Here is a 12,170-nt window from a genome sequence, read left to right as displayed (position 1 = left end):
CTTTCCTCCTCTCTGACAGTAAACTGAATATCATTTTTCACCATTTTCTCACATTTTATAGATTAAGCAGCTAGTTTATTAATCCGGAAAACAATAAAGAGAATAATTGACAATGAAATAATTTGTTACAGCCCTATTTCACACCGTATTCAGATGCAGCAATGCCAAAGAACTCAAAAATCAGAAAACAAGAGCAGCAGAGTTTTATTATTCTTTTAAACCTGACAATTGGCACCTGAAACAGAATGTAGTTTTGTCGGATGTGTGTTCTTGTTTGTGCATTTGTCACCAATTAAAACTCATAATAATAAAAGTTGCAATTTATTTTTTTGCTTTTATTGTGTGAAAGATCAAGTAAACAACTAAACATTCTTCTCTTGGTTGTATTATTAGAATTACGCAGTAACAACCAAAAACTCCTTCTCTGTTCTAATTATTTCTCTTAAGGCTATAGTTTATTGTTCGACAAATAAGTGAGATAAAATAGACACCAAAAAAAAAAAAAAAAACCCGATCCCCTTCACCACTCACATTTAAAAATTAGCTGTAGATGTGTTTACTTTCTAGCCCGGCTGAGGGGAGAGTTTGAATGTTTTGACTTGTCAAAGCAGGAAAATCATGAGTCAGTCCCACCTGTGGTTTTCCTGCAGTGACAGCGTGTCTGTGAAGTAACGTGCTGAATGTGTTTCTCAGGAGTGTGCGGATATTGACGAGTGTGTCGACCTACCTGACGCCTGTGTGTCCAACTCTGTCTGCATCAACACTGTGGTGAGTTTCTGTCACTGGTTGTTTCACACAGACGAGCATCACTGTGCTGTTACTGTCAGGAACATGAATGAAACTGCAGCCTATTTCTATCTTTTAGCCTCCAGTTTCTACAGCAGGTGTTTTAGTTTAACTGGTGTGAGATTAACTGTGGGGCTGCTGTTACAGCTGCGATGTAGATTGTAGTTCAGTCTACGAGTATCTTGTCTCATTTTTCGTCACTGTGGGCTCATTTTTAAATACAATATATAATCCTGCACCTCTATGGAAACAGCACAACCATGGATAGGAAAAGAGAGACCTCAGAATTGGCTTCTGTGCAGTATGACACAGTTACAGTGACACAACATTGTCAAGACATAAGAAAAAGTTGAATTTCTTTATTTATTTTACAAAAAAAAATAAAGAGATTGATGAAACATTTTTTCATGTTTCCACATTTTTCCAACACTGAAAAAAGACTCCACAAACTACAAATATTTAACTATTTACATTTTTACAGCCTCTCCAAACTCTTTTGCTCAACTCAGCACATCAACTGCAGAAAGATGTTTCACCATGCTGACAGTATCTTCCAACAACCTTCTAAACACATGCTCCTCTGTCTACTGTTTTTTTAGCACATGCTGTATTTAGTAACCACTAGGAGACACAAAACGACCACAGAGACACGAAACAGCCACAGACTGATGTACATCACTTTAATGAAACAAAAACAACCACAAAGAGACAAAATGAGCACAAACAGGTGCAAAACTACCACAAATAGACACAAAATGACTACAGAGATGCAAAACTGACAGAGACACAAAACAACTACAAAGAGAAGCAAAATGACCACAAAGAAACACAAAACAACCATAATGAGATGCAGAACAACCACAAAGAGACACACCGCAACCACAGAGAAACAAAATGAGTACAGACGTATGCAAAACAATCACAAAGAAACGCAAAACAACCACAAAAAGAGGTCAAACAATTGCAAAGAGATGCAGAGCAACAACAAAGAGACACAAAACTACCACAAAGATACAGAAAACAACAAAAACAAAGATACATTCAGCATGGTGAAACATCTTTTCAAAGTTGATATGCAGACTACAGTGAAAAAGTTTGTCTTGGTTGTAAAAATGTAAATAATCACATCTTGTCAACATTTTTTCGAGTACTGGTAACACCTGCATACACTTGGAAAATTGTTGTACATGTGATTGCAGGTTTTTTCAATTTTTGCAAAATAAAAAACTCTAAGAAATTCCACTTTTTGTATTTTTTGGGTTGTGTCATTTTAACTGTGTCATGCTGCACAGAAGACATTCCTGAGTTCTCTTATCTTCTGGTCATGGTAGTGCTGAGCCTCAGTGAGACGGCGCCCTCTCCTGGACTCTGCTGATGCAACATCCTGCCCTCTCTGTCTCTCTCTCAGGGTTCGTACAAATGTGGAGGTTGTAAACCTGGTTTCCTCGGCAACCAGACGTCTGGTTGCTTCCCCAGAAAGTCGTGCAACGCGTTGACGTTTAACCCCTGTGACACCAACGCCCACTGCGCCATGGAGAGGAACGGGGAGGTCTCCTGTAGGGTGAGCAGAGATCCTGTTTAATTCAAGTTTATTTAATACCATTAGGAACACACGAGTGTCAAGTCACCGTTAATTATACAGCAAATTTAAAACAACAGCCTTCAAGTCAAAGTGCTTTCCAGGAAAAAAAATATGATCACTCTTACGGTAATTAAATCCACACAAATATAATATAAACACAACTTTACCTGGTTCCAGAACATACTAAGGCTAAGACACATCAGCATTATTAATTATGGGGATTCACCTGACTGATTTTGAACTAAAGTTATGGATTCCCAAAGATTCCTGGATCCCCTACAAGCAAGCTTTGCTTTAACAATTATTTTACTTGTTTGTTTGTTCATTTGTTAGACAATGCTCCTCCTCACAGGACTAGCATCAAAATAATAAGTAACAAAAACATAAAATCATCACGTGTGTAGTTGTCAAATGTGGCAGCAGAGTGAAATATTCTAATGCTCAAAAACTGTAGCAAATGTTAAAATAATGGCAAATGTCTGTATTAAATACAGTAAAATTTGTAATTTTATGGTCACACATTGTGAAAATACAAATTACTATTTGTAAAAAATCAATTTTAGTGTGTTATTTACAATTTTGGCCTTTTTTAATCCTTACTATGTAAACAGATGCTTTTTTCTCTGAAAATCTGTAAAATTAGTTTAAAAAAACTATTCTCTCAATTATTTCTTTTCAAATAACAAGAAAATAAAGTAAACTGGTTATTTTTTGCAGATTACATATAGTAAACATTATGCAATTTTGCAGTCAAATATAAGAAAAAACATGTTATTATTTATAAAAATGTAGTTTTTTTTGTTGCAAACATTATTTTCAGTTTTTGTCTGTTTTCTTATCATTAACATGTGAACTGATACTTTTAAAAGTGGTTTGTTTTGCTACTTGTATTTATTATATGTATTTATGCACATATCTATACATGTTTGCCACACTCATTCATGCACATACTAACCCATATACTTATACACACAAGTTCACAATAAGGATGAATATTTTTCTCTAAAATAAGACATTTTCTTTGCTGGGAATCCTGGAGCATCGACTTGTTTTTATGGTATTACTTCAGCTGCCATCAAAATGCTCTCTGTTTTGCAGTTATTGTTGCACCTCTGCATTGTTTTACCTGCTCTTTGCAATGGAATTATAATACATCCAGCATTTTTCAGCAGCTGAAATAACTTTAAAGGACCAATTCAACTCATATTTTGCAACTACCAGGTGCAGCTACTCTGACTGACATATTTATGCACCAATAGGACTTTATTTCATTCATGGATTTTAATTTAAAGGACATAGTTGAAAAAGAGATAATTTCTTTATTTTATATATAAAAAACTCATCTATAAATTAGGATTATCTCAGTGTAGTTTCCACATTTAAACAATGGTGTTAGACATTACCAAACATATACAGGTTAAACACTGGAAACAATATTATAGCATTGCTTATAATGTAAATGTAATTATGAGAAAAACTTCCAACATTTCTTTGGTCACAATTATTTGGTTATAAGAAATCTTTGCTATCACCACATATATAAAGTTATGTGTATTTGCAGACTGTGATTGATCCATACATAAATAAAGTTCTGTTCTGACTTAATGTCTTTATTTGTCTCAGTAAATTGACTTTTTGGAAGATTACGTGTTTTGATTAGTCCTGCATGGGCCAGTCCTCCTGGTACTGTCTCTCTGATAAAAAATGTTGATTATTTAATGGAATCGTCTTTCATGATTTACTATGAGGCAACGCTGACAGCATGTGAAATGTGTGTGTTTATAGTGTAACGTGGGCTGGGCCGGTAATGGAAACACATGTGGAGTGGACACGGACATCGACGGATATCCCGACCGCTCGCTGCCCTGCATGGACAACGACAAACACTGCAAACAGGTCTGACGTGATCCATAATTAATCGATGTATCCTGTCCTGTCACATTCTGTCATGCATTATTTCCCTGTCAGATGTATCATAATATAGAATAAAATGATCACAGTGTCAAACAATGGAATGTAAAATCACAAGTTATATACATACAGATGAAGATTAAAAACATATTCAAGATATATTCCCAGCAGCAGGTTAAACCTGTAGTGCTAAAGTTTCATTTACTTAAACAGATATTCCCTTTTAAATGTATCCAAAAGTTCTTGAACCTGTTAAAATCACAAGAAATGACTTGGAAAATCTACAGTTTTAATAAATGTATTGGATATTTTGTTGTTTAATCACTTGATCCATTCTTTTATCCTTCCATCAGTTCTTCCGTCAGTTAATGACATCCTGTGTGTAATTTTAAATGCACAAAATGATACTGCTTGACTTCAGCTCCTTTCAGAGCAGCAGATCTCTCTCTTCATGTGATGGCAGTTTAACAGGTCGTCTCCTGTATGAACAAACAGCAGCTCTGCCTTGCTGAGTTGAGATTTCTGTATTCTGTATTAAACAAATCTAAATGAATGCGATCATGTTGACAGATAAGCAGCACAAGGATATCACATATTGACGTTGGATTTTTTTTACCTGCCGTGTGTTGACCAACCAGGAAAACAACAGCTAGCCAATCCGAGACAGCACTCAGTAATAAGTTAATATGCTCTGGGTGTGAATTCTGTTTTTATACCACTCTAACATAAACTGACATGGGTTTTGATTTTGGTAAATTAAATTAACCTGCTGCAGCAGATGTTGTTAAATCATTGTTTTTGTTTTAAAGGTGAATTGACAATGTCAGAGTCACTACTTTAACGACATCAGTGTTGAAGTTTGACATGGTGTCTTTGTCCTCCAGGACAACTGTGTGTTCACTCCGAACTCCGGTCAGGAGGACGCCGACAACGACGGGATCGGTGATCAGTGTGATGAGGACGCAGACGGAGACGGCATCAAAAACGTGGAGGTTTGACAAAGACTGTGTCTGCAGCTATAACAGACTAAGATTATTGCAGCTGTAACAGCTACTATCATGTGACCACATGACGTGTCCTCTGTCCTTCAGGACAACTGCCGTTTGGTCCCTAACAAAGATCAGCAGAACTCAGACAGCGATTCGTTTGGAGACGCCTGTGACAACTGTCCCAACGTCCCCAACAGCGACCAGAAAGACACCGACAGCAACGGACAGGGAGATGCCTGCGACCAGGACATTGACGGAGACGGTAAGAGACAACCAGCCTGTCCTCACATACATGATCTGATATTGCAGATAGACCAGGAGACAGAATCTATACTGTCCTCTACAGGTAGAGACAGGAACTAGAGAAAAAGTTGAGCTGCAGAAACACTGCCCCGGACATCAAATTGATATTGTTCATTTCCCAATACGATAGTATAAAACACTATTCTATAAACAAAATAACCAATAACTAAGCACTGCTTTAACCTTAAAACATTTCCATACAGTAAAACAGATGTCAGAAAGCCAGACATCAAACTTGTAGTTCCAGAGTTTTGGCTTTGTAGAGCAGATACACATCATGTAAATACACATCATGAAGGTTATTTGATTCAAGGAAATATAATTTCTGAGGGTGAAGGTTTCACAAAGAAAGAAAGTCTCCACAGCTACAGGTCTTCATGAAATATGTGTGTCTGCTATCGACGATAACCTCTAGAACATTCCTCCTACGCCCCCCTCTGGACAAATTTTACATTTGTAGCTCCACTGTTGGTTTAAGAGCAGATGAACCATCAGAATTTTGTTTGTTTGGATCAGCATCACTACCAAATATGTTTATCCAGAAAGGAGCAAACTGACCAGCCTTTAATGTCCAAAAACAGACCCGGTGAGTGAATAATGTTTGCATTTGTGTGTGTGTTTAGGTATTCCCAATGTTCTCGATAACTGTCCGAAGGTACCAAACCCGATGCAGACGGACAGAGACCGAGACGGAGTTGGAGACGCCTGCGACAGCTGTCCTGAACTCAGCAACCCAATGCAGGTACAACCAGTCAGTCAGCATGTGAACCTTAAAATCAAACCATGTTCTTTCACGACAAATGTGTTTCAGCCTGCATACCTCTACTAAATGTGAATAGCTCAGTTTTTTCCATACTCTTTAGGGACCTAAAACACAAATACACAATTAAAAGAAAGACTTCATATTATGAATTTATGTACCAGGGTTATTTTATCTTTATTCTGTGACCTGTTGATCATCTTTGGACCACTGTGATTTATCTCTTGGCCCATATTCAGGGACTTCATGTCTTTCTCTTACGGCATTAACAAAAAGGTCATAGTGTGTTTCCATGAACATCTCGTCTCTTTTTCCAGACAGACGTTGACAACGACCTGGTGGGAGATGTTTGTGACACCAACCAGGACACGTATGTCGGACACACACACCTTCTTCTGGTTCTCTAGTTTGTCTGGTTGTGTTGAATAAGAATAACCAAATGAAACATACATATCACATACTTGCAAAAAGATACCTGATGACAGGCTTGAGTTTCTTCATACCTACAGTTCACTGGGATATCAGCTATGTAAATGTGTTACTTGCTGGAATTAAATGCTTTAACCTACATTAAGTTTTAGCCCAGTGAAATAAATTAACCTACCAGCACGAAATGAACAATCATTCCCAAATATTTCTTCTGTTAGTTAAGTTGTCGCTATTTCATTTTATTTCTCCTTCTCCCTTTTCACTGAAATAGCTGTACTTGTTTTCTCAATAAGATAAAATTCTCTGTAAAATGTCAGAAAACAATTTAAGTGTTAGGTGTAAAAGTGAATATGTTGGATCTTTTTAAATCAAAGCAGTAACTACTAAGTTCATGTTATGTGCATTAAGACGAGACATGATTATTTCTGTTGTCAATTAAGCTGTTGATTTTTTTTTTTTTTTATTGTCAGGGTTTTGCAAAAGCCCGAGATGACAAATGTCTTGTTTTATCCAACAATATTCAGTTTGTTGTCATAGTAGAGGAAATAACTCGGAAAATACTTGCTATTAGGAAGCTGCAATCAGAAAATTTAGTCTGTTTTTCTTAAATAATTACTCAAAATGGTTATTAAAGTAGTTGTCGATTAACTTAATAGTTGACAACTAATCAATTAATAGTTCACAATGACATAAACTTGTTTCTAGCAAATGTCTTTAAATGTACACAAATTCAAGTCATAGAATAGCTTAGATGTTAAAGCATATATGTTTATCCATCATCTAGCTATTAGCTGTATTTTCATCAGGGCTGCTATTAGCAAGTATCTTCATGTTCCATTATTTTCTGGATTGATCGATGAGTTGTGTAGTCAATAAAATGTCCAACAAATTTGTAAAATATTGATCATGTTCCCCATCCCAAAGATGTTCAGTTTGCTGTCGTAGAGGAGGAAAGAAACAGGAAAATGTTCATATTTTAGAAGCCTCAATCAAAAATTTTAACATAAAAAAGAAGAAAATTGATCAACTATTTTATTAACTGGTTAATCATTACCACTCTACAGCAGTTAATCTCAAGCCTGTTCCATGTTGTCTAAGGGTCTCTTAATAAAAGAAAGAGCTGATACACAAAACAAAGACAGAGGTATAAATATTTTAAACAGTAACAGTTTTAAATCCTGAATTGTGAAGCAGGATGAAAACAGTGAAAGTTTTTAATCTCCGCAGGGATGGAGATGGTCACCAGGACAGCAGAGACAACTGTCCCGACATCCCCAACAGCTCCCAGCTCGACTCCGACAACGACGGCCTCGGAGACGACTGTGACCACGACGACGACAACGACGGCATCCTGGATGACTACGACAACTGCCGGCTCATCGTCAACCCCAACCAGAAAGACTCTGATGGTGAGGATTGTAAAAAAACACGCACGGCTGCCGGACGAACAGCACTGATCAATAAACTGTCCATCAGATTTAGTTTGTATTGTCAGCACATACAGGTATAGCATTTTAATCTGCATTCAAAATTAGTTTTCTGTGGCAAACTCCAGTAATCTGTGGTATATTTTAGTTTATGTGCCAAGGAAGTGACCATAAAGTTGGCATTTTACAGCTCCAGGATGCATTTGTGACTGTATGTGAGGCCTTTAGGGGACAGCATTAAAGTGTAGTGTCTACTGGTAGCCTGCAAGTGAGGCATTTAGGGATGGTCTGTAAATTTTACCATCTACCAATGTCAGACATCAACAAATTGTTGAGTCTAACAATACATGGAAGGCATTTATCGAACATCGGTGAAACATAGCATCTCAGACTAGTTAGCATGTGAGGCGTGTAGAAAACATCTACCGATAATTTGCATGTGGGGCTTTTGGTGTAAACTGGTTCACTGTAGCGTCTACTGACAATGTGTGTGTGACATTTAGACAATATTAGTAAACTGTAGCTATCTAATGAAAGACTGCATCTGAGGTGTTTCGGGAACATCGGTCAATTTTAACATCTTACAATAGTTTGCGTGTGAGGCATTTAGGGAATATCTGTGAATTGTAGCACCTCAGAACAGTGTGCATGTGAGATGTTTATGAAACATCCGTAAACTGTAGCTTTTACTGGTAGTTTGCATGGGAGGCGTTAAGGGAACATCAGTAAATTGTAGCACCTACTGCTTGTCTGAATGGGTTTAAGGAACATTGGTTCATTGCAGTGTCTATCGTAGTCTGCATGCGACGTGTTTAGGGGAGATCAGTAAATTGTAGCATCTAATGATAGTTTGCATGTGATGTGGTTAGGGAACGCTGGTAACTTGTAGTGTCTACTGCTTGTCTGCGTGTGTGGCAGGTATGCTTATGTGTACCAGAGCTGACAAAAAAGTTAATGCTAAAAATGTATTGGTTATGGAGAGAAATTTTGGGTGCACCTGAATTAAAAATGGTTACTGTGGAGCTTCGCAGTACGACAGTTCTGCTGTGAACCGCAGAATTTAATGCAGCCACAGATCTTTGAACCACTGCTGCCATATCATTCCTGTAGATACCAAACAGTGTTGGACTCCCATCTGTCCATAGTTCTGTCTGACTGTCTGTCTGTCCTCAGCGAACGGCGTTGGCGACGTCTGCGAGAACGACTTCGATAACGACGCTGTGATGGATCTGATCGACGTGTGTCCAGAAAGCGCTGAGGTCACGCTGACGGACTTCAGAGCCTATCAGACGGTCATTCTGGACCCGGAGGGCGACGCCCAGATCGATCCCAACTGGGTGGTCCTCAATCAGGTGAGCTCTGGTCTCAAACGCTGTTGTTTCTGTACCTGTTCTCTTCAAGTTGACAGGTTTTCAAATGAGAGGATTTGATGCTGTTGTTTGGCTCATATCACAGTAAACTCAATGTTTTAAAAGCTGTCCTCCTTTAACAGAAATAAATGTTTAGACAAAAGAGAACTGTCAGATTAATGACTGGTACTGCACATAATTATTCACCCCAGCTTTCCTAGAAAATACTCCTCAAGATCAAGACTAACTCAAGCTCTCTTTGCTCTGCAGGGCATGGAGATCGTCCAGACGATGAACAGTGATCCTGGTTTAGCCGTGGGTACGTGTTTTACTTTAACCTGTTTTAAATCACAGCCATCCTCTGGTTCTGGTACTACAGCAGGCCGTCTGCTCCTCCGTGCATCTGCAGGCTACACGGCGTTTAACGGCGTCGACTTCGAGGGAACGTTCCACGTCAACACGGTGACGGACGACGACTACGCCGGCTTCATCTTCGCTTACCAGGACTCATCCAGCTTCTATGTGGTGATGTGGAAGCAGACGGAGCAGACGTACTGGCAGTCCATCCCCTTCAGAGCCATGGCCCAGCCTGCACTGCAGCTCAAGGTCTACTGGCTTCTACTCGTCTTTATTCTGCTGTTCAGAGCCATGGCCCAGCCTGTGTTTCAGCTCAAGGGGTTCTATTCTTTATTCTGTGACTCTTTTTGTCACTGTTTCATGTTTTTTTTATTCTCCTCTACTCTGTTCTTCATTCACTGGTCTTTATCCTACTGTTCTTTATTGTACTGTATTCTACTGCTCCTTTTTTAGTGTTTATTTATTCCACTGTTCTTTACTGTTTTTTACTCTACTGTTCTCTGTTTTGCTGTGTTGTTCTACTCTGTTCTGCTGATCTTTTTTCCAATGTTTGGATTTGACTGGTCTTCATTCAACTTTGTTCTAGTGTTCTTTTTCTACTTTTTTAAAATTCTACTGTTTGTTATTCTACTGTTTTTATTCCATTGTTCTTTATTTTACTGTTCAAAACCATGGCTCAGCCTTCTCTGCAGGTCAAGTTCTCTACTGTGTTTCTCTGTGTTCTTTATTCTGCTTTGTCCTGCTATTCTTTATTCCACTGTTCTTGACTCTGCTGTTCTTTATTCTGCTGTTCATTATTCTGCTGTTTCTACTGGTCTAGATGTTAGGTCAGTCCTCAGATCTGGGGTCAGCGTTCTGCAGTGGTTGACAATGTTTCTGGTGCCATCATGAGTCAGTCTAACAGGTGTCAGCAGGAGGGAACAGGTAGCAGTGATGTAGAACCTGCAGGTTTTCAGTTGTCTCAGGTAGTTGGACTCCTCAGCTGTTGTCTGCACCACGCACAGTTCTGCTTCTCTGTGTTCTCCTGGTTCTCCTCTCAAACTGAACTGAACTCAGTGGGAATGGTGTAGAAACTGAATACTTGTTGGTTACATGTTGGTCTTCCAGGCGGTGAAGTCTCGGACTGGACCAGGTGAGTTTCTGAGGAACGCTCTGTGGCACACTGGAGACACCCCTGGAGAGGTGAAGCTGCTGTGGAAGGATCCTCGAAACACCGGCTGGAAGGACAAAACCTCGTACCGCTGGCAGCTCAGCCACCGGCCGCAAGTGGGATACATCAGGTAAGACCCCAACCAGACTGCACCTGCAGGGGGTTGGACTAAAACTACACCTGCATGGGGTTAGACTAAAACTACACCTGCAGGGGGTTGGACTAAAACTACACCTGCAGGGGGTTGGACTAAAACTACACCTGCAGGGGGTTGGACTAAAACTACACCTGCAGGGGGTTGGACTAAAACTACACCTGCAGGGGGTTAGACTAAAACTACACCTGCATGGGGTTAGACTAAAACTACACCTGCAGGGGGTTGGACTAAAACTACACCTGCAGGGGGTTGGACTAAAACTACACCTGCAGGGGGTTGGACTAAAACTACACCTGCAGGGGGTTGGACTAAAACTACACCTGCAGGGGGTTGGACTAAAACTACACCTGCAGGGGGTTGGACTAAAACTACACCTGCAGGGGGTTGGACTAAAACTACACCTGCAGGGGGTTGGACTAAAACTACACCTGCAGGGGGTTGGACTAAAACTACACCTGCAGGGGGTTGGACTAAAACTACACCTGCAGGGGGTTGGACTAAAACTACACCTGCAGGGGGTTGGACTAAAACTACACCTGCATGGGGTTGGACTAAAACTACACCTGCAGGGGGTTAGACTAAAACTACACCTGCAGGGGGTTGGACTAAAACTACACCTGCAGGGGGTTGGACTAAAACTACACCTGCAGGGGGTTGGACTAAAACTACACCTGCAGGGGGTTGGACTAAAACTACACCTGCAGGGGGTTGGACTAAAACTACACCTGCAGGGGGTTAGACTAAAACTACACCTGCAGGGGGTTGGACTAAAACTACACCTGCATGGGGTTAGACTAAAACTACACCTGCAGGGGGTTGGACTAAAACTACACCTGCAGGGGGTTAGACTAAAACTACACCTGCAGGGGGTTGGACTAAAACTACACCTGCAGGGGGTTGGACTAAAACTACACCTGCAGGGGGTTAGACTAAAACTACACCTGCAGGGGGTTGGACTAAAACTACACCT

The 12,170-nt window shown here is 39.8% G+C and overlaps 1 protein-coding gene across 1 annotated transcript in view; it reads left to right on the top strand.

Moving 5' to 3' along the window:
* Positions 1-12,170, top strand: part of thbs3a (thrombospondin 3a) — a 46,599-nt gene that overhangs the window by 18,470 nt on the left and 15,959 nt on the right. The window contains exons 10-21 of the mRNA XM_055013453.1: positions 694-768; positions 2,195-2,347; positions 4,154-4,264; positions 5,164-5,271; positions 5,371-5,530; positions 6,195-6,313; positions 6,649-6,701; positions 7,988-8,169; positions 9,361-9,539; positions 9,807-9,855; positions 9,946-10,142; positions 11,001-11,173. Of these exons, the coding sequence (XP_054869428.1) occupies positions 694-768; positions 2,195-2,347; positions 4,154-4,264; positions 5,164-5,271; positions 5,371-5,530; positions 6,195-6,313; positions 6,649-6,701; positions 7,988-8,169; positions 9,361-9,539; positions 9,807-9,855; positions 9,946-10,142; positions 11,001-11,173 (1,559 nt within the window). The remainder of the gene's footprint in view (positions 1-693; positions 769-2,194; positions 2,348-4,153; positions 4,265-5,163; positions 5,272-5,370; positions 5,531-6,194; positions 6,314-6,648; positions 6,702-7,987; positions 8,170-9,360; positions 9,540-9,806; positions 9,856-9,945; positions 10,143-11,000; positions 11,174-12,170) is intronic.

The sequence above is a fragment of the Amphiprion ocellaris genome, chromosome 9 (assembly GCF_022539595.1).
Source record: "Amphiprion ocellaris isolate individual 3 ecotype Okinawa chromosome 9, ASM2253959v1, whole genome shotgun sequence".
In the NCBI taxonomy this organism is placed as follows: Eukaryota; Metazoa; Chordata; class Actinopteri; family Pomacentridae; genus Amphiprion; species Amphiprion ocellaris.
The sequence above is the reverse complement of the archived record's forward strand: the minus strand, read 5'-3'. Positions and strand labels throughout refer to the sequence as shown.